The sequence below is a fragment of the Cebidichthys violaceus genome, unplaced genomic scaffold, assembly GCF_023349555.1.
Source record: "Cebidichthys violaceus isolate CVI_PGR_0920_01 unplaced genomic scaffold, fCebVio1.0.p SCAF_8, whole genome shotgun sequence".
NCBI lineage: Eukaryota > Metazoa > Chordata > Actinopteri > Perciformes > Stichaeidae > Cebidichthys > Cebidichthys violaceus.
Window position 1 is genome coordinate 7,540,612 of NW_027176964.1, and position 23,330 is coordinate 7,563,941.

At 46.0% G+C, this 23,330-nt stretch overlaps 1 protein-coding gene across 6 annotated transcripts in view; it reads left to right on the top strand.

Moving 5' to 3' along the window:
- LOC137892417 (zinc finger protein 521-like) overlaps window positions 1-23,330 on the top strand; it is a 91,287-nt gene that overhangs the window by 2,938 nt on the left and 65,019 nt on the right. For 4 of the 6 annotated variants that reach the window (XM_068737511.1, XM_068737506.1, XM_068737510.1 and 1 more), the window contains exons 2-3: window positions 5,044-5,100; window positions 11,783-11,983. Coding sequence is in view for 4 of the 6 variants with exons in the window: in XM_068737506.1 (XP_068593607.1) it covers window positions 5,044-5,100; window positions 11,783-11,983 (258 nt within the window). In the remaining 2 variants the exon portion in view is untranslated. The remainder of the gene's footprint in view (window positions 1-5,043; window positions 5,101-11,782; window positions 11,984-23,330) is intronic. The other 2 variants (XM_068737512.1, XM_068737507.1) reach the window with 1 other exon arrangement.

Consider the following 23,330-nt stretch of genomic DNA (forward strand, 5'->3'; position numbering starts at 1 on the left):
TTTTTCTTTCTTTTTTTTTTTGCGCAGAAAGAACACTTTGTTCTGCGGAAGGTAAAATAAACAGAGGTGCCGGTGGAACACGGAGGGGAAGGTGGAGAATGGGCACCGTGTGCGGCGTTTTAGGGACTGGCATGGATAGTACGGACATGGAGTGTGTGCGCAGGAGATGAGAAAATAATGCCGTGACAGTTGGCACTCTTTTCTTCCCCTGTGTAGCCCAGCACACCCACTTCCTCGGTATTGGCTGCTTGTGGGAGTCAGAGGTTATGTTTTTGGTCCCATTGAGGAAAAGGGCAACATTACAAGTCCCGTTTCAATTAAGTCTGAGAGACAGATCCGGCTACGTTATTGCTTGGGGGAATAAATGGCACAGGACACGACCATACATCATTCGCTTATATGCAAACACTTCACCCTCGCCGCTGACATTTACTCAATCCTGAGCCGTCTACATTTCTCAACTGTAGGCACATTGTAATTTTGTTTTGATGTGCAGAGGCTTTGGGTCAGCACATTGCCTCAGTCGGTGGTGAGCAGAGAGAGAGAGAGAGGAGGATCTCGCTCAAAAATCCTGCATGTAGCGCGTGATGACTGCCACGTTGCCCCGTCCTACAGCACTTCCTGAATAATGCGAGTCTGGGTTGATATTTTCACCTGGAGCACGAATGACAGTCTCAAGCCCGACGTGGTTATTGGCTGAGGAGGAAGTTTCCAGGCCTGTCATCCGCATATATAAATATATTTTCTGCGCCATTTACTTTAAGTACAGAGGTTGTCATGAAATCAGCACTGTGTCATGTACACCTTAAATATTTGATGTTTTCGAGGAGCTGAAATTTGACGCCACATGAGTGAGTTTTGCTCGTCATGAAAGGGCATATTACTTTACTCTTTAAATATAAAGGTTGAATTTGCAAAATCTGTGATTGACCTATTGAACATAAAGTTAATGCAATTTTACATTAAAATTCCTCTGCTCAAACATAAGGAGATTAGACTTGAAGCACATTTTTATTTCCCTTCGTGTCAAGTGAAATAAAACTGCTATTAAAATTAGACCCATCAAGAAAAACTGAAATACGGATTTTTTTTAACCCACATTTGTCATAATTTGAAGCTTTTCTTTTTGGAGAAAAGAAACGGTGTCCGTATGACAAGCGTAACCACTCCCCTTTTCACTCCCTATGAGCAAAGGCCTGTGTAACTAAACAAAATATGGAGGCACCTTTAAGCTCAAGTATTTTTGTCAGCAGAACTCCTCAAAAACTCATTTGACTCTTTATTTTGGAAGCGCACTGTATTCAGTGCGTTTAATGATAAATGTCACAAAGGCCTCTTCTCAATTTGAACGATTCGAAACGCAGAAACGTACTTCCTCCGGCTCCATTTTTCCTCCCCTATTATAACAGTTGCGTCAGTCTTAGTTTAGAGGAAGCTGCAGTATTCCAGACTGTTCACAATTAATGATCTGTGGCATAACACCCATTAACACTTTTCTAATGTGACACAAAAATATGGTTAGTATTATCATTAAGGAAATTATGATGGAGCCGTGGAAAAATCCCATTAGCACGGCTGTCAGTGCTCTTGACATGCGGCTCAGTGTGTTGGACTGGGTGTCGCGGGAGCTGGCCGATATCTCTCCCTACTCCATGGCATGTGTCTCGCTTGTTGTCATGGATTGTCTGCCACATGGAGAAAGAGTCCTGATTCAGAGACGGTGATTGATTTGCATCGCTGCCGCAAACCAAAAAAATGGTTGCGAGGCTTATTTGCATCCGTCTCGTTTCCCCCTGTATGAACAGCATTAATAATTTTTTTTGGAAGCTAAATTTGCAGTAATTGCATAACAGGATCATTGATTTGTGACATTTTTTTTGTTTTGCTACTAGTGGAGTTCTTTTATTTTTTTAATCTTCTTTTTTTTTGTTCTTTTGATTTGCTTACAGTACATGTTAATATATGAAAGATTACAAATATTATACAACGTGATTAACATGCTCCTCTATTGCAAATAATTTATGACACTAATCACCAGTTCAAATAATGCTCATTAAGAAAGTTATTCATGTGCAGTGTGTGTCCTCCCTCCCTCCCTTCCCGGCCCTAATTGAGGAGGGTTGACCTCTTGACCTGAGCTAAATTGAGTTGTAGTCCCTGTGGCGAGCGTCTCCTTCCCGGTCAGTCAGGGCGGATTACACAGCCATTGTGTTCGGCACTGTATCGTCCAAACTGGCTGTAACCAAGCAGATGAGTCACGCATATCCAGGAACACACTCTGGGCTTTTTTTTTTTTTTTTTCTTCCTGATGTGTATGAGAAGTGCTGTGAGATGCATACGCGCACAAATACGTGGCAATGCACAAACAAAAGCACAAAAATATGTACAGTAATTACACACACGTGTTTGCGTGCACGGTCGTCACTCTCTTCTCCTACACAGCAGGAATTCATTTGATAGATTAGGAAAGGTCCACGCCGCTGAGAGTTTGTCATGTTTTTGCTTATTCACGTCTGTTAAATCATCAGTTTTATGCAGGCTGTGTGCATGTGGTGATCAGTCTGTTTTGTTGTTTTTTTTCTCTTTATTTAGCATTTTGTTGTTTGCTTCTCGTTCTGCTCCCCTATCTGTAGAAAATTAATTCATCCCTAAAAAGGGAAACGTCCTGCCTTGGGGATTGTCACTCTCAATATGACGACGGTTACTCAGCGTTCATTTTCGTGTGTGGCCAGTGTGTTAATTAGTGGCCTTTAATGCTGTGCCACTTGTTGTGGGATTATGTCTTTCCTGCTCCGCGTTTTGAAAATCAAAAGGAGCAGTGCTGAAACGGTCCCGTGTGTGTGTGTGTGTGTGTGTGTGTGTGTGTGTGTGTGTGTGTGTGTGGTATTGTATCAACAAAACCTAGCAGCATGATTACAGGTTGTCACCGACTGAGTGATACACTGTACCTTGTCAAACATTAATTAACTGATAGTGGTGAGACGCGTAGAACAATGCGGACTGAGTTTTATTCCGCTGAAGTCGTTGTCATTATGAAGTGGTCATGAGCGTTGAGAGCGTTTTTTAATTAAATCCGTCCAGCTATTTGTTTTAGTACTGTGTCACGATTGTTGATCAAATGTCCAGTCAGTATGAAACATCACGGGGGTCTGGCCTTACCTGACAGCTCACCCTCCATTATCGCTCCTAGTTTGCTATTAATTATCCGGAAGACAGGTGCAAATGAGCTGAGCTTTTTTTGCGCTGTTGACGGACACTTTAATACTTTAGATCACAAAACTTTTAATAAGTTCACAGTGGTGACAAAGCTGGTCGCAAGCCACCGTAATGTTTAGGTTTTCGTGGCATTGTGAAATGGAGTTTTTCTGCCTGAACTCCCTCATCTCGCCAACAGGGACGGTAATCAAAACAAAAACCCCGGCTCCCACCGCCAATCTCTTGATAGAACCGTGGGGGATTTATTAGGACCCCCCATCCCTAGCCCATTTAAATGATCCTAGATGCAAGGCGCTCAACAGTGCTGGAGAAACTCATTAAACTCTCAGGGCGTCAGTCGCTAAGGCCTCCTTTAACAGGACGTGGCTTCTGTGTTGGCTGATGCAGTCTTCTTTGGTGGCTCAGAGGGACGTACCTCCATGGTGTCCAGCTAGGTCTGTTCCATCACTTTTAATTGATTTAGCTAATTAATTGCCAGACCCATGGACATTTGTTTAGCATATTTTCTATGTGCATCAATTCTAACAGTAAATAAAGGAAATATTTCAGTATATTGTATATGTTGGTATGTATTGAGTGAATAGTGCCAGTTCTTGACAAAGGTAATTTTGAATAAAAGCGTCTCAGAAGAATTGCTTCGGTATTCAGTTTTGGCCGAACGAGGCCAGACATCGAAGCGGCGTCGTACGTTCGCCATCTTCACAAGAATCAGCTCGACACTTTCCTCTTCGTTTTTCACCGAGGTTTGACACCCTGCTTGACACTGACTCTTGCTCCCCTGAGGGGGCTACTGCCACCATAGGATCCTGCCTTAATTATGCAAAGTACAGGATATTTTGTGCGATTTTAAAAGTGCGCCAGTTTCTGCTTTGGCAGTCACCGCCACACTCCCCTACTGGGAGGTCCTGTCAGACTCCCCCTTCCTCTTTGCCCAGGAAAATGAAAGGCTAGAAAGAAAAGACATAATGGAGAATGCATTTCAACTGCAGGGGTGGAACGCAGAGGCGTAAGAAGTCCTCAGTGAGACCCTCATTTTACATGGAACAGGTGGGAGACTCTTTTGTTCTCTTCCCGCTGTTAAAATCCATTTCATTTCTTGTACTTGACATGCCACGAGGAACTCTCACCAGTTCCAAAAAAAAAAAGGCTCTAATGTAAAAGGTTCCTGCCTTTTACTAAACAGAAGGTGGGTTTTTCAAGGCCATGCTGTTTTCAAAAAGTCAAAAGTGGTTTAGTTGCCATGCGCCTAATGAGAGCGTTTTCAGCGTGCCGATCGAGCTGTCACTACTTTGTCAGCCGTCCTTTTTAAAGATGAAAAAGCACTTTGCAGCCGCTTTGGTTGTTACGACACGTATCGTGAATATATGTTTAATGCATTTATGTTTTCTTTGCTTTTTAAGTTTGTATCAGAGTCAGCTTTAAGAAGGTCCACCTTTTTTTTACTGGGATCTACGAATCTTGTTTTTTCTAATTTAGCGAGGCGCTCCCCTACCTTCATCAAGGTGTTTTTCACTTGGTCACTGTTGATGTTGGGAGGACGTTTCATGGGAGATGTTCATAATTCATCACGTCATTACCCAGTCCAATATGTTATTTACGTGGGTGGCTGTTTGCCTTGTTGCCAAACCTCATACATATGAAAGGCTTGTGTGGATTCCCAAACCACAGGTTGAGCTGTCCAAAGCTGTTGAAATCTCCTGGAGTTTCCATACAGAAAAACCTCAATAGTAAATAATAAAAAAGAAGGAAATCTCAATGTGTCTAACTTGTTTTTCACCGTTAACTGTTTGTTTCCCTCTTTTTCTCCCCCTTCTCTGTTTCTGGCAGTAGAAGACAATGTGACAGAGGACCAGCACAGTCCTGGGCAGACTGCCATTCCAAGCGGTAATGCTCCATTTCATATTTCATCATTTTCGGCTGGAAAGTGGATCATGTGTCTGCTTTTGTGTGTGTGTGTGTGTGTGTGTGTGTGTGTGTGTGTGTGTGTGTGTGTGTGTGTGTAAAATCTTAGTTGGGTTTGGAATGTTAAGAAAAAGTGTGTATTTCCTTGTCTTTGAGGTTTTCTCTCTGTAAACTGCATGGTTACATGCGTCTGTATACGAGAAGTGGCAGAGCGGTGGTGCTCTTCTTCTTCTTCTTTGTTTGTGTGCATGCATACGTGCAGGTGTGCTTATAGCTGTCCTTGTGTTTCTGTGTGTTCCTGCCGTTTTTTTTTTAACACTCTTTGTTTCCCAACCCTCTGTATGATGTAGAATAGAGCTACCCAGATGAATGTGTCCTGTCTCCGCGCGTGCCATTCACAGTGGCCCTCCAGGAACGGAGCGGTAATTCAGGTCAGGCTAGCAGAAAGCCCCCTATGAATGAAGCCTGCTCCTGATGCTCCACACTGTATATTTTCATTTCATTTGTCTCTGGTAAAGGTTAAGTCTCAGGCGTGGTTATTTTAAACCCGATATGGATGGTTTTGCCCAGCAGGCTGGGGACCCTGGGTACTCCTAGGCTGCCACATTAGTCCAGCATTTACCCAGAGCTTTCTGAGTGCAAAATACGGAAGCAAGCGCCGCCACAATAGGTCCAGTTTTCTGCTTTTGACTTGATTATTGTTTCAAAACGTTAGCTTTGGCATCTAGCAGGTATTTAAAGGTAGACATCAGTCAAAGGTTTCTGACCTTTGGTGTTACCCATCATCACGCCTCTCATGCGTTTCCGATTGATCTGAAACATTTTCTTTTTTTCTTCATCTCTGGAGAAAAGAAGATACGTGTTCGCCGTTGAGTTAATGTGTATTGATAGGTATCGGTGGGCAATGCCGAGGAGAGAAACCGCCTCCTCAACCCCCTCTAACCCCCGACTCAAGGGATGAAGGACTGGGCATAAAAGGCAGACTTGCCTCGGAGACCTCCCGTCATCCAGAGCCAAAGTAGAGCTAATGAGTGTGCCTGATTACAACGACCCCCTCAGACACACGAATCTCCCCTCTCCCCATCCCTCCACCGCCTCTATCTCCAGAGTGAGGGGAGACAGCCGCCACATGATCGATGTCTGCCTGTGGAGAAATCAGGAGGGCGCACAAATTAATTTCTCACTTTCCTCATTTGACTTCGTCTGACTTCGTTTTTTCTTTTTTTTTCTTTCAAACCCCCCTCTCAGGATGCGGTTTGCCAAATGGTCAATAAGAAAAGAGTTGTTTGTTGTCTCCTTTAACTTTTAAAATGTTTCCCCCCACCGCTTGTGCGTCTCGATCGTAGCAGCAGCAGTGATTCATCCTCAACCACTGCCCAAAGCGGGCCCTTTTTAACTCCCAATTGAGAAGCGGCGGAAAAGCTTACCTGCTCGTCATGCATTTGCCACTTTGACGGACGCGGCCACAATAGCCATTAGAGTCCTGACAAGCCAAGGGCTTAATCAGACACGGTGTCAAGATCTGCCTCATAAGTAGGACCCCCAGTCGTGCTCTTCTGTGACTCTGCGAGCGTTCCGCAGGCCCCGCATCCTGTTTCTCATTCATGTTTGATATGTAGCAAAGGCAAAGGAGAAATGCTAACAAAAGAGGCCCTCTCAAAGACAGACAGTATTATGCATAGTATAGAGGGGCAGGAACAGTGTGATATCTGAGATTTAATGAGGCAGTGCGCTTTTTTACCCAGAGAGTGTCGAGCAGGCTTAAGATCTGCAGCTTGGCTTTACCACTGCGCTGCCTGTGTGTAATTATAACCACATGCATGCTCCGTGCTTTTTCTTCTCTCTTATATATACATCCCTTTCTTTTTTCTCTCGTTCTCTCTCTTGCTCTCGGCTGTGTCAGACTCGGCCTGTTTTTTTTGGAGGAGGGTGTCAGCTCTGTCAAAGTGGAGTGGACTGAGGCAAATGGGAGCGTTGTTACAGAGATCTGAAGGGTTCTTCTGGGTGGCAAGGTGCCGTACGGGGAAGAGTGGCGTAGCGTAGCGGCGCGGGCGTCTGAGTCTCCGGCTCTGTCTGAGTCTCCGGCTCTGGCTGAGGCTGCCCACAGATCAATGTACTGCAGGGCTCACTACAGCAGGAAGAGGGAAAGGACTCTTTCACTCCACCACTTCAGAAAATCATATTCTCTATTATTCATTTCCTTTGATGTTTTACTCCACTAATGGCATAGCAAGGCGCTCCGTTCAATATCATCACTCCGTGCGAGAGAGGGAGGGTTAGAGAGGGAGAGAGCGTTTGGTATGATCAAATGTTGTTTCTCATTCAGCTGCTTTGATTTGCCATCCTGTTTGTATGCTTGCATGCTTTTTTAAATTTTTTTATAGATTTTAATGTTGGATGATGCTGTCTGTGTACCTGTGATTGTATGGGCTGCTTCCATCATGTAGCGGCTCTCCGTGTCGTCGTCATTGCTTGTTCTTACGGCTCCTGTAATTGTTTCAGCATCTTTTTCTTTAACTCGGCCCGCATCATAACATCGTCATAAATGTACTGCATGCTTTTCTTTTCTTTTTTGAAACACACAATAAGGGGGGAAACATTTGTCTGTCGGCGCATCACTTTTTGCTTGTAATATGCTCAGCATTTTTTTAGAGAAATGGCTTTTGACAAACAACCTTCGCTAATCTTCTTTCAAATTTCAAGTGCATCAAAACATTAAACAGCAATTAGTCCTTAATATGAATCCGGGGGACTTGAAGCAGATAACTCGAATTGCGTGCGCCGACCATATGAACACAGACACCCCCCACCCCCCCACCCCTACCCATGCAAATTGTTGAGGATCGTTAACAATCTGGCAAGTGTCAAGCGCACAGCCGCGTCGTCGTATCATGACATTCTTTAATGATGGGGGATCAGTGGATGTGACGGTCTAAGTGGAGAGCCCCAAATCCCATCCACACAGAGGAGGATACACTTGGAGGCACATGTGGCATTAGAATGTGGCGTGACCTATATATATGGCGGGTGCTCGGCAAAAGTTTTAGATTTTTAAATAATGAGGTGCCGGCAACCGTGTGAAGGTTATTCAATCTTAATGTCCTCCTATTTCTGACAGCCTCTCTCACTCTGATAAAGGAGCGCACTCACCTTTGATCAGGCCCGCCGACATGTGTCGACAGAAGCTGCTCGCTGGTTGAAATAAATTCTTAATTCCAACTTGGGGGTGGGTGGTTGTAGGGTGGGTTGCCGAGGAGGAGGGGGCGGGGGGGGGCATCATAGAATCAGGATCTCTGGGAAACGATGAGGGAAATGAGGTGATGGGTGAGCTGGTAATGATGTATCCGACACCGAGGTCTTTCATAGCACAAAGGAAGACTCGGGCTGAACCCAGATGCAGCGAGACATACTGTATCTACAGGCAAGCAAGAGCGTAGCCCTCAGTGGTTTCACGCTTCTCGTGCTTTTGGGGGCTGGATTTGAATGAATTTCAGTTTAAGACAATGACATCCATCACATGTTGAATTTCAAAAATGGCTTCATACCCAACAACTTTTCCGGGTCTCTTTTTCTTGTTTTATGTTCTCAGTATTTTAATCTTAAAGGGTTAGACAGATCTCTAGCAAGGCTAAAAGCAGGGTTCATGGTGAGCGATAACTTTTTAGATCATAATTCTATTTTCAGGCTGTGCAGCTCGGCCAAATGCTTTCTTGGAGTATTCCTATACATTCGTACCCTTCCTCCTCTCCCTGTGGTCAGTGTCTCCACCTTTCTCAGTGTGTGGGCCCCGGCAGTGGGGGCACGGGTGTAGGCTTCACTGCTAGGGACCACGGGTCCCTGGTGGGACCGAGGGGAGCAGAGAAGAGAATATCAATTAAAAGGTTATAAATATTTAAGAGCAGAAATATTCGATAATATAAGGGTGGGGGGTCCAGGGGACTCTTTAACTCACAGGATGAAAGTTGTGGCATGATAAATGTCATTAGGTGCCATAAGAGACAAGAGCGTGCATGATGGATGGACTCTCACTCAGACAGATATTACACAGCTGTAAAGACGTCAATCACCATCCAGATATCCACGTTTAACGTGGATTCAGTATCATAAAGATTAAAAATGTCTGCTTTCTGTCAGATCTTCATCGTATTCCCCTTGTTAATAATTCCTCAATCTGAGCTACGATCGTCTTACTTCGAGCTGACCTTTTCAGAATATGGATCAGTGGTCAATGTGGCTTCCCTCTTGTCCTTCCCTACCATGCCAACTTGGTCAAGCTGATTAATGAAATTAACGAGGGCGTCAGGCATGATGAAAAAATTCTCAATATGCCACACACCCCCTCGCATATTCCACTTGTGATTGTCAGCCATTCCAAGCATGCTGGTATCGATCCGCTGTCCAGCCTGTAGAGACTGGTAGAGGAGGATGTCCTGATCTGATGGATTACTGTATGAGGCCCAGAGGCACTGGAACCTCAGTATTGACGTGGCTCTTTAATCCCAGGGTTGGACGTGACCTTGCCGTGTCAAGCCCCCCCCCCCCCGCTCCCCACCCTCACTCGTGCTTCCCCAACAACCCCCAAACAAACGTGTAGTAGTTTACACTTCCAGCGTCGCATCACAGTGGTGCACCGGGGGTCACCGGCTCAACCGAGAGCACTGACCCAGCGTGGCTTCAATCGAAGCTGCAGCTGAAACTTGTCGCTCGAAACAAGAGAAAAACGAGCAAGTGGGGATTAAACTCACATACGCATGAAGCTCTTTGGGTTTTGGGGTTTTAATCTCATAAAGTTCCCTGAAAAGATGTGATGATAATATTAAAAACAGAATAAAATGCATCCTCCTTCTGCACTGAGAAATGTGTTTTTTTTTATTGCAAACATAAAATTCTTAAACGTAGCCATCGGTTGTTTTTCTCTGACGGGATTGAGCTGTAATATTAGACAAATTAATGATTCATAAAGGCCGTTGGAAAAAAAAAATTCTAAGCCTTAACCTCCTCCACAGGCAGCCAGTAAAAAAAAAAGTGCAGATTGTGAATTCTGTGTCTGTGCATGAATCATTAGTCTATATTGTGTGGCTTTTGGACTCAGTCAGAAGTGTTTCCCCCCCAGAGCAAGAAAGGCCTGCATCTGTGAGGATTGGGTTGGGATTTTCATTTTCTTGAAACACCTTCTGTTCTGTTCTGCATGGTCCCACTGGGGACCACAGTGCTGATATTTTTAGAGGGCATGTTCCGAGAGCCTCAGTCGCCAAGAGGGAAGGACAATGGAGGGTGTGATGTTACATCAATACTTGGCGCAAGTGGGGGGGAAAGGGAAAAAAAATCCTGGGTGGCCTTGATGAGCCCTGGAACGCCTTTCCTTAAGGAATTTCACAGTTTAAGAGCACCCTGCAGAAGGAGGACTTAAAATGGCCGCCCATGTGTATAGACACCCGGTGTTTATGTACAGCTACACCTGTGCGCGTCCGTGCCACACACGCCTTTGTCCTCGAGCGCTGTTAACCGTGTGCTAGGCGAAGAAAAAAAACAGGCTTCCTCTTCGCGTTCCCCTCCGGAGTTTCAGCAGAAGCTGAGGAACACTTGCATCAGTGGGGCTTAAAATGGCTGCTGGTGAAGTGCAAGGGCTCTCCTCTCCCACAAAGCCTAAACCAGGGTGACATAATTGTTTGATTGTAAGTATGGCTTTTTAATCAGTCTTATTGTGAAATGGACAATGGTCACAGCAGGGGAGAAAGAGGGCTGCAGGCCATGCCGCCTATTTTTAAGACGCTGTCGCAAGCCAGATTTACCAATGCTTCCGAGGGAGGCTGTTTACGGCGCGCTGTGTGTGAACAACGCCAGGTTTGATTTGTCGTCCGAATATTTAAGCGCCTCGACGAGATCTTCAGATTAGACTGGCACCTTGAAAGATGATTCCTAGTCCTGGTTCAGTCAGTCGCCCACCCCTGGCACTGCTGCAGCACAAAGCCAACAAGAGACAAAACTGCAGATGGATTGAAGAATATTGATGTGTGCGACCCGCGGCTGCCTGCGAGCAAGGCTGAATAATTTAAGGAAGTGTGTCGTGACGACAGCCTAACGCACACCAATCTCAATTTTTTGTGTGTCTTACTGTGCTCCATACATCCACACTTCTGGCATAGATGTCTGGATAGTATGGCGAGGTCTACCTCCTCTGACAGACGCTGACTGATGCAATTCAGCACTCACTGGCAGAATTTCATATTTCTTTGGTCGAGCCAAAACTGCAATCCAGGATTTATTAACTACACATATTCCCATCAGTCTAGTTTCATATACTGAAGTTTTGCTTGGGTGAAGCAGGGCAAACACAACGTAAAACCATTTCTAATAACAGAGGTGTGTGCGTGTGCATGTGTGTCTTAGATTTGTGTGTGTGTGTGTGAGCGTCGTGCCACCTTTTCTGTGCGTGCCTGTGTGTCTCTCGCCCTCACCTGCCCAACCGTTCCGTTATGGCATGAGTGGTTGAGTTACAGAGGCCCAAATTGAACCTGCATTTTTATTACAGCTTTTATTATTGTTTTTATTAAATCCAGAGTCTAGAAATCCATTTTATTGTCACCCAGAGGAAGCTGTAGTGCCTCACCGTGTGGGTCACCCCTCTGACTATGTGGTGCTGTCATTTCCTGTGGCTCGGCAGATCCAGAGTGCGCCCTCGAGAGGGCGGCGGAGGATGGTGAGACCGGGCGTCTGAGGAAGAGGCTGCTCTCTCCAGAGGAAGCGGAGGAGGGAGAGGACGACGACGAGGAGCCCGCGCTGCACAGCTGCGACAGCTGCCGGCAGGTGTTCGAGTCGCTGAGCGATCTCACCGAACACAAGATTAATCAATGCCAGCTGACAGGTAAACAACGTTCAGCCCACCGAGCCTCCCCTCCACTCTGCCACTCAGCTCTTCTCCCACTCCCACTCTCACTCTATGCCTTCACCAGAGAATATGCCACAATATGTGTGTTAGTGTGCTGCACTGAGGGGAGCGCAACACCAGACTACCACTTTCCTTGGTAGATATCCAACAACGCAGACACACACACACACACACACACACACACACACACACACACACACACACACACACCGGCCTCACACGCACATAGCACATTATTTATATGTGCTGCACATCAATATCTACAGGCGTGACACACAAATAGGCCTCCATGTGTCCTCATAGTAGATCACTGTAGGCTGCAGTATGTGTATTTATAGTATGTGCTTTGTGTCCTTGCCTGTTTCAGTGTAACATTTTTACACAGCACTACACCAATTCTAACCTTTCAGTGTAACATGCAGCTACGAGGTCCCACAGTAACCAGACCACCAACTGGAACCAGACCCTCGCTGCAGGAAAAGTCCCTCAGCTGGTCCCAACGTTAGCTAGTCGCAGTAGTAATACCTAGTGGGAGTGAAAGAGAAGGATGCCATTGGCAGACTGTGTCATTGACCTGTTGATGGATGAATAGGACTATAAATACCCTGACAAGGTGGCAGACAGAACTAATGATGTGAACTGAAGGTTTCCATGCGCTTCTCCTGGACTTGCTGTCCTCCTTTTGCACGTCCTGATGGGCCCGCGTCAAGAAACGCCAGCCGACACACATTTTACCAACGTTTTGGCACAGCCCTCGTCTCTTGTTCTGAAACAGAACACGAGGAGGCTCGCATGTAATGATCCCGATTCTGATGTGCTGAAGCTATAAACCTATCATTTCAAAAGCAAAGCCAAAGCCCTGTTCATGAGAAAGCTAGTGGAGTCTCTTTTCTGTTTACATTCAAGCGCAGTTTGATTTCATATTTTACAACCCACAATCAAAAAGCCACAAATTATAGGCTACTGTGGATATCCCACGAGTTGCACAAAGATTTTCCATTAACTGTAGAACAGTCCCACGAACCGAGCCCCGTGTTTGTTTGTGTGTGTGGATGTGTGTATATAAGCGTGCACGTATGCATTCTATTATGCCCCCGACTTGTGTTAATTTAAGCAGCAATGCTCATTGCAAGAGTGACATTGCATGTGCAGGACGTTCTTGTTTTACATGTATGTGTGCCCAGGGTGTGCTCATGCGTGCAAATTCAAAGTGACGCTCAGTCGACTAAAGGTGTGAAAATCAATACGCCGTTCACTTTCACATTACTGTCCTCCAACAAAAGCATGCATGGGTTTGAAGGAAACTAAGTGCAGCACCTCCTGTCACCTTTTTTCATTCAATGTAACACCTAATTCCATCAAGCCTGTTTCGGGAAGCTAGGAAATAAAAACACAAAGGGTATGCATCATAGGGGGGCGTGCTCTATCACTGCAGGAATTTAACTTATCTTCAAATTATACTCATACGGATGTTCTGGACACAATCATTTGTGTTACACAAATGACTGTGTCCAGTTGTGTACAAGTTGCCCCTGAATCAAATACAAGTTGTGTATTTGATTCAGGGGCAGGCCTTCTATCTTCAACACCGTTGCAATATGGTCACGACTGACTCAGCCATATTTTTTCAATAATTAAGCCTGGCTTTTATAAATGTCAATCTTACGGACAAATAACTCTTAATTGCTCAATGGCGGGGAAAAAAACACAGTTTGGATAAGAGCCCCCGTGGAAACCAAACAAAAGAATCTAATTGCCATTAGGGTATTGTGATTGCGCAGAAACACTCTATTAGTATTCAAACACAGTGGGAGAAAAGAAACTTCTAGATGGCATACTAAGTACTTTGAATGTGTGTGTGTGTGTGTGTGTGTGTGTGTGTGTGTGTGTGTGTGTGTGTGTGTGTGTGTGTGTGTTTGTGTATTCTCTGGAATATGGGAGGAGATTTCCTATGTGGCATTATGTAGACATCCATGACCAATTAATCTGCCTTACATCAAGTCTCTACTCACAGATGGATCCTTTATTAGAACCATTTTCTAATCAACCACCAGCACCTGCTAAACCTTCCATTTTTACAATTTCAAATGTTTTATTTTTGGTAAACAAATTGCAGAGCTTGACTGGAACCAATCCACATATGGAAATTTGCTTGCTGTTCCCTGACAAAACTCAGCTCTTTTTCCCCCAGCTGATATCCCATAAGCGTATACAGTGTATTACCACAACCAGACATGCCCATATAAACCCCACTACCTCACATGTTTATTCTGGGCCTCATACTCTGCCTCTGTGATCTACGGTAAAACACGAGTTTCACCACAGGAGTGAGACAAAACAGACTAAGTAAAGTCTAAACAGATGCTAGCTGCATGTTGACCACGCCCGGTGGACTGGGAGAAAAGAGAAAGATGTTACATGTCACCGCGATCAATGGCGGCCATTGTCTCCCCCCGTCTGCCAGAGGTATAACACCTTTCCATGCACTTAAGCCGTGACCACTGCAGTGCGCTAAGGGAGCGCATGGGTATGGATTGCCTCGTGTCCCTGATGCGATCGGTGCTATTGATCGCACTAATGCTGGACTGCGGAGGAAGGCGAGAGTCTTGAGGAAGGGAAAGCAGGGAGATGGGGAGAGAGAAAGAGAGAGTGCTGCAGGAATGCATCCCCAGGGAGCCCGTCTTGGGCTGGGGCAGGGCTTCAGGAATGCTCCCCAGGAGATCCCAGTGAAGGCTAGGGCAGGGCTGGAAGAATGCTCCTCTAGAGAGTTGAGAGTGGAGGCTGGCTGGGGCAGGGCTAGAGGAATGTTCCCCCAGAGCACCCCTTTAACTCTGGAGCAGAAGTGGAGGGGCTCCGCGGGGGGAGAGCGCCCCCCCCCCCCCCCCGGCTCCAGGATGGCTGCGGATCAGGTTTCCGTGTGGGGATCAGCATCCTGCCGACAGGGCTTTAGGCTGCCCTGGGGAGGAGACAGGAGGCTGGAGGCGCTGCTATTCCATAGGCCTTTCCAAAAACACTTCACAAGCGCTTTGTCTCACTGTCTCACTGTATTGTCTGTGCACCCTTGTATTGTTACCGATCCTTCACGGAGAAAGAGAAACGGTGTCCACAGTTTGACTTTTGTTCTCAGTTGGCACAAGACGTGTTCATCTGCTGGAAATGAGATTGCAATGGTAGGCAAGGAACCATGCCCTCAGACCTACTCACCAAAGAAATATGGTGAGCTCCTCAGCTCATTTCAACTTGTTTACCAGCTAGCCCACGCTGTAAATGAAAATAACACATCCAGCTCAGAGTTTAATTCAAAAGAATTGCATTTTCACAAAAGCCTCTCACTGTCAGCTCTCCACTTCCGTGTCTCTGAAGGTATTTGAATAGTCCAGTGCACACATGGGCTAGCAGCCTGGTGGCCATTCTTTCATTACGGGTCCAGCTCCCTTGAGCAACACCTTTTCTTGTGTCCTTCACTAGAGGAGGGGCATGGCTGCCCCCCCCCCCGAGAGATCTGTGCCCTGCTATTTTAACCCTCTGTGAGGTGACCTTTTTAATAAGTGTCTTTCTCTGTTTTCCTGCTGGCCACTGCGCGAGCAAACAGAGCATGTCTTCTGCTTCCCTCAGATAAAGGAATCAATCAGAGAGGGTGCAACAGAGAAAGAGAGGGAGATAACTGGGCCATATATGGATTTATGTTATGTAGATTTCCCCTTTCTTCTTCCCCGTAGACATTGCAAAATGCACTCAGCTTCAATAAAATACGTTTCAGATTTATGAGAAAAATACAAATGAAATATTAATACTCTGTGAAAAACAATAAGATCCCCCACAATGAAGAGGGTGGTAATATGATAGAAATAGTTTAGACAAATTTCTAATATGAAGTCTCTGTTTGCGACGGGGATTGAGACACATTTTTGAAACCCACTGATATATGTTTTCCTCCTCTTCTATTCCCAACCACGACATGTTTGTTTTGAAGTGTTTGAATTCATTTGCATCAAGTCGTTGGGTCAGCAGCATGGAAACATTCAGTAATACCCTCGACTATGAACAGGCTCCTGGCAGTCCATGCTTTCTACTAACTGTTTCCAACAGGCTCCTATTGGTTGTACTGGGGTTTTCCTTTTTTTCAACTAACTTTGCGTATTGATCCAACAGCTGCTTTGTGGCTGCCAAGAAAGAATGTGCCAAACTGAAAAGACTTTATTTGCTTCAAAAGGGCTCACATAAGAGGAAAGCGACACGAGCAAGACCTGATTAGCCGAACTCTGAGCCACTGCCGTTCATCAGAAATTCTGCTGTGTTTTTTTTGCCGGGGCGTCTTGCGACATCCTGGTACAAAGAGCAGCACACTGATTACAAGGCTTTGAAAGGAGGAGAGGCGGTCAGGGGAGAATAGCTACTTCTGGCACAACGCAGCCACTGAAAAGAGACCTCATGCTAGAGTGAGCTCTCAGAATTGGGCTTGAATCTTTCCTGTGTGTATGTGTTTGTGTGTTTGTGTGTGTGTGTGTGTGTGTGTGTGTGTGTGTGTGTGTGTGTGTGTGTGTGTGTGGAGGGGGGGGGGGGCATACTCTATGTCAGTGTCTTTGGGAGAAAGAGGAATAGGTAAGGAGAGAAAGAGAGGCTGGGAAAGAAAGGGAGTATTAAAGTAGATGTTTGACTCCACGGCGTACCATCCCTGCGCGTTTCCTCGCTGTGCGACCGTGCCAGTAACGTTAACAGGAATGTCATTAGGAATTCAAAGCATATGCCCTCGTGAGGACGCCCTTGTTCTCTCTCCCCAGTGCTTCGCACCGCACACATTATGCACTGTATAAAGTATTTATTGGTCTTTGTCAGAGGAGGGCTGCATTTTCTGCAGAAAAAAAACCCAATCAAAATAAGGAAAGAGGAGCCTGCGTTTTTATTCGTGCCGTTGCGTGTTCATGAGTGTTCAGAGATGGCGATGGCCAGCACTGTTCATATTCACATCCCCCTCCATCCAAATAACGCTCTGTCTCTTTTGCTTGCTCAATCAGTCATCCGCTTAGGCACACACACAGACACGTGTTATAGTGCACGCGCGCACACGCACGCTCCTTCGCAGCACCTGCGTGCTTGCACTTTGCATTTTAGACGACACATAATTCATCGCCCGAGAGGGTAAACACATGCTGCGACTTCATCCAGCTGACCTCTTTCTTAAAGTAGGTAGCCACAATAGCAGGGGTGGCATGTGGACAAAACGGAGACAACCTCATGTTCTCACCTAGAAGGACACGCACTGAAAGAAAACAGCATATCAGCGACACTGTTGTTATTTCCCCCCTCCACTATGTAGCATCCCTTTTGAAACTACTGACTTCGGCGGAGTGACAGAGACGTGGCCATGGAGCGGTTGTCTCGGTTTCTCTCGCTCTCTTCATCTCTTCCTGGCCCTGGCTCTGCCTGCTCTTTGTTCACTCTCCTCCTCAGCCTGCAAGTCTTTTTCAGCGGCACAAGCAGAAGAATGGCACATTAAATCTTAATAGGACTGCGTCTGGCCGTGTTGAATTGCAGAGCGTGTTAAGCCGGCGCTTTCCTCCCCCTTGGCACACGCTCGTGGAAGTGGAAAACAATTGAATAAAAGAAACCGCTCCCTCCCTCTGTAACACAAGTGACTTCGGCTGCCCTGCTGAAGCTATGAGACTGAACTGACACTGGCTCACAAATGGCATAAGCCCTCACTGAGAAACTGTAGCATAAATGGCATTAGTCCTTTTCTAAAATGCACAGCCACACACTGGAAAGGTAGACACAGGATTTACCTGGCCACCCACAATGTAGCTGTTGCATATTCCCTTCTGAGTCGGAAAATAGCACCATAAAACTCAGCGCTTATATTGTAGTAGCCTGTTGGCTGAGACCAATACAATGGGGTAGAAGAGGACAAAACTAGCCAGCAGAGACAAGTGAAATGGATTGAGACATGAGAAGGAAAGAGATGGAAAGGGGGATGGGTAAAAGACAAAGAAGTGGAGAGAGACACAGTCAAGGTAGGAGAGAGCCAATCTTTGCAGCAGCAGCCGCGATGTGAGTCCAGGCTTGCTTTGTAAGGCAGTCAGAGGTGGTAATTAGTCAGTGATGAGTTGACTGGTTGTGTGTCCAGTGCACGGCACTGCTGGGTGGGGCTGTGGGAGGTAGATAAGGCCAGCAGTGGGCTTATCTCTGAGAAGGACAGGCCAGGCCTGCCAGGCAAATCCACCCACAGACCAGCCGCATTTTTATTAACAACATCATTAATGCCAGACAGGTTATGTGCAGTGGCTCAGAGGAGAGACAGCTAAAAGTAAAAAAAATAAATAAAACAAATAGTCTCAATTCCTGCTTGGCCGGCCAGTCTAAAGTACATAGGCACCGGTTGACGTGTTTTGAAAGCAAGGAGCTTGTGGAGATGTTTACCAGGTAGGCAGCCAACGGAAGGGCACGGAGAGCGAGCTTGGATCTTACCTCTGGGTTTTGCTCACTCTCCTCCGGGTCCCCAGAATTCAAATGATTTTCTTTTTTTTCCTCTTTCAAACGTGGGACTGCTCACCAGAATAATGATGAAGCAGATACAGAGAAACATAGGCACGGAAAAAAACCCAAAACTTTACGGACATCCTAGGCTCAGTTTTCTGACAAATGCTTTGTGAAATGTTGCTTTTGTTTTTTTCTCTCTTCTCTGAATTGGCAAAGGAAAATCTGGTGTGCATGATACAGTTTATTTGTACCTTTTTAAGTAATAAAACATAAACATAAAAAATGCAAATCCTTTTAAAGTGTGTTTTTTTTTTGAGTTTTGTTAGCAGTAATCTGATTTCCTTAGATCAGATGGCACCTTAACAGGTGTCTGGCGTGCTACGTGGCAAATGAGCATTCGCTCGCTCCGTATTGATTTTATAAACAGTCGTGTGAATTGCCTATCGCGAACAAACACTTGGTTTGTAATCAACACTTTTCTCTTTATCTTTTCAACAGCATGTTTCCCTTCGATAAGTTACACCAGCGGTTGACAGTATGTAACATGGCTTTGAGACAGAGAAAAGTTCACCAATCGAGACGTACCTCATTCACAGACACCTTTTAAAGAAACATCTACGGGCTTTTAAATCCCGTCAATACTCCCTAATGAAAAGGTCATAGGATTTAGCTTGTGTCTGCGTGGAAGTGTTCTGCACATTGATCCCCATAAGGCTTTTTCCCTTAGATGGCTCTTGCCAAACTCACCAGTAATGGGAGTAGAGGAAGGAGGGAGACGGAGGGCGGTGGAAAGAGTGACCAGTCCGACAGGTTTATGTCTCCCCTCAGGCTGAGCTCCATGGAGTGGGCCCGCAGGAAGGAGCGGAGCCAGCTGTGACGGCATCCTGCTAGCCTCTGTGGTTTAGGAACTTTGGGGCTACACTATCACCGACTCAACATTTCCCCCTTCTCCTCTACCCTTCCCAGGGGTTGTTTTCGTTGGCCAGGGGGTAGTGTTTGGGTGGGGGCTGCTCTAGGGCTCTTTGGAACAGCCACTCCTATGCTTCAGGATATGGCGAGTTCAGCCACCCACAAGGACGGGGATTCTCAAATATCATGTGAAGTAATACACTTGTTCCTTCGTGCTAATTGCCATTTTCGGACTGGAGGTGGGTTCATAAATTGAGTTTTATGGGCAGGATGGGTGTCGTTTAAGGTCTCCAAGGCCACCAGCTGGACTATGCTTTGGCGGAGGGAACATTGTGTGTCGGTACAGAATGTAATGGTTTGACAGTAAAGCCACGCTGTCAGGTAATACAGAGATGTTCTCTTAATGTTAAGAGCAGTGGACAGTGGGGGGTCCAACGCTGCTGAGAATGTAAAGGTCATCTAATCTATTCCACCTCCAACCTGCCTGGCTCATCGATCATCCTGGAGGAGTCGATCGATTTGATCAGAGAGCCTCTCCGAAGAGATGGCCTCCCAATGAGTGGCTGGGCTTTTGTGGAAGGCTGCAGAGTGTGCCAGCTTGGTACATGTCTCCGTGATAAACCAAGACATTAAAATCCCTAATTAAATAGTAACTCGCCACCTGCGGTAGCCATTCTCTAAATAAGCCGCTGATTTAAGACGGCAAAGAACATGCAACTGTTACTATTGCTTCATCATGTTATCGGGCTCATTCTATATGCAACGCATGTACGCTGAAATCAGATCAACAAAAAAAAACGAAACAGCAGGACTGACTGATAGCCATGGTAAACAGAGTGGTAATCTGTATATTGGGACATTATGTGCCCCGAGTCAAAGCATGATGCATCTTTCTCATCATGAACTTGGTTTGTAGAACATACCCCACAAACAAAGTCAACAGACAAAACCATCGTGTGATTGGATTTTAATCCAATTGCATTATTATTCAGGCCTCCCATTGGCCATTCATTACTCTCACATGGAGCTTGTGTGGGTTGTTATCACCCAATCAGGCTCAAGACTGTATTCTGGAGAGCATGCTTTCGTTTGCATCCTTTAAACCCTGTGAGCCTTCCCTCTCTCCGGGCCCCGCCAACGGAATACCTAATTCCAAAGTAAACTGATTGCTCTCTCCAACAAGATTACGCTGTGATGATGTTAGCCAAATGAGACCGCTATTCGGATGCAACCGGGGCAGGCAAGGATGCTTACCGCAAGATGACTGATCAGCATGTTAAGAGAAACGAGGTTGGGGAAAAAATAAAAAAAGCGAGGCAAAAACGACGGATAGAAATCGAAAGAGTGTGAGAGAGTTGTGAGCGTGGGGGTAAGCAGAAATGTAATTTGCTTCTCACCTCAGGCGACTGGGCTCTGAGGCCAGTAAATATGCAAACAAGCTGAGCCTGGCCATCAATATGAAGACCCTAGATGATTACTAATCTCCACCACAGAAGTAGATTGAGGTCTGTTCAGCAGCGCCATGCAACTTGAGGGAAAAAAAGAAGAAGAAGGTTAGAGTCCAAACCACATCTCCATATTGGCCCCAACATTATGCGCAACTCAGAGTTAAGGGTATATCTGACCTTCAGTTTGAGATATACTAGGCCATTCATGATGCATACAAATCAGCACCGCCACACCATTACAAACATAGGCGTCTTAAACCTAAGGATGCATTAATCTCAACATCAGAATGTAAATATAATTCAGAAACTACCGCCATAACTTCTCAGTAACTTTGAACCCCGTTCTCAAATCGCCTCGGCTTTTTCATCGTGGAGAACTCCTTGTCTGATGTGAGCTCCTCGTAGTGAGGCACAGTAGTTTACCAGCCTATTGTCATTCCCCATCCGTAATCCGGGATAAAAAAACCTATGGGACACGGACCGGGCTGGAGTCATTAGGTGTGTGCGTGGCTTACCCAGACAGCTAGATAAACCAGATGCCTCGGGATGGCCAGGGGTCATCTCTCTGTGAGAACAAGTTGTTGATGTCCTTGTTTCTCTCCACCTCTTCTTCGCCCGCACTTCCTCCCTCGCCCCTCTCCATCGTTCCTTCTCTCGCTTTCTTTCTTTCTTTCTTTCTTTCTTTCCGTCTGTCTCTCCCTTGATTGTTGTGCACAGTCATCTCAAACACAGAGGTCCGTGTTGGAGCTTAGCAGTTGAAGAACCTGTCAGCTAAAGGGAAGGAGGAAAGACAGACAGGGGAGCTGTCTTTGGCCCTAGGTTGAATGCCTCAGGGTGTACTACGTGTGGAGGATAGTTAGTGCGGTACGACGCACCGCAGTCTGCAGGTGAATCCTCTCATTTTTCGGGAGACTTAATGCATTTAAATCATTACCTCTAGGGGGGAGTGTTATGACTTTCTGTTCCAGGAGGAACCTTGATATGAAATGCAGCAAAAGTTGTCTTTTTTTAATATTTTTTTTATTTCTAAATACAGCAGGAGGGCCATGTAAGAGGAATATATATTCTAAGAATGGCTTCGCAGTCCTAAACATAATTGACTATTCCTTGTATTTTAGAGTGTGTTTCCAGCATTGAGCTTTACCCTCTGCAGTGAGTGCACAAGGCTTGAGGATGTTTACCTGGCATGGTGCCTGTTGTAGCTGCCCTCCTGTTGAGGAAAAGCAGGTCAGGCTATAGCTTTGTGTTTGTTTGTTTGTTTGTGCATGTGAGCATTTTTTTGCCGGTGTGTGTGAGTTTGAGTGTGTGTGTGTGTGTGTGTGTGTGTGTGTGTGTGTGTGTGTGATTGTGTGTGTGAGGAGGAGGAGGAGGGGGAGATCATTAGGATGGAAAGGGTCAGAGAGCGCATCACATTCAGCCAGGAAAAAAAAGCGAGATGAATCTCCCAATGTAAGCATTTATTTTTCAGGAGCGGGTAGGATAGGTGGGTTATGTGGGTGGTGTGTAACTGGACTTTCAATCCAACTGAACCATCCATTTGCTCAGCCATCAATCCCCCCTCTCTATCCTCTATTCATTTACCCATCCAGCCATTTATCCACCCTTACCCGTGGTCAAAGGGCCATGTCTCTTCGTGGCCCTGATAATCTGGACCAATTTCCTCTGCAATTTATTTCCCAGCCAACCACCCACCTGGTCAAGCAGCATCAGGCTTCTCAAGGTAGAGCCACTCATCCCAGCAAGCCCCTTCTCACCAATCACGTCCTGTTTTTTTTTTTCCTCCTCAAGCCTCAGATCTTTTGTGTTTTTGAAGTTTAAATTTGGTACTGGAGTAATGCAACCTTTCCTCCTACCTATACTGTAAACTTTGACACTCTCGGCTGCCATTGTTTACGTCTAATGTCCTTACACTTCTCCGTCTTTGTTTTCTATTGTCACCTCCCATTTTTGTCCGTATAGCTCTCTCTGCCGCCTCCCCACTTTCTCTTTCTGTCTCTCTCCCTTTCTCCCTCCCTCCCTCCCTCCATCCTGTCATGGCTCCTCAGTATTCTGCTGCTGTCTTGTGTGGAGTGATTTTGCCCAGACACGTCTGGCTCTGGGTAAAGTGCGGTCCCCAGAGAGCGCGCTCCGCAGCCCCCAGGTCGCCGGCACCATGAATACATTATGATCCCCATTTCCATCCTGTTGCCACGGCAGCACTTTTTGAGCCGCAGGGCGATTAAGACGTGTGCTGTCGATATCCTGATAGGAGCAAAAGTTGGATCTGGAAGCTGGCCTTTGATCAGATTCCATCCTCCTGCCTGCTACTGGTGGCTTCGACACAGGAAGACGAAGGGGAGGTCTTTTGGGCTTCTTATTAGTTTGACAGGCTCACCTGCTGTACACAAGCATACCATACATCCTCAAGCTCCTTTTCCCCCACCTCTTTGCTTTATCTCCTTTCCTGCCTGAAACCATTTCCCTCCCTTATTCTCACTTCCGTTGCTCCT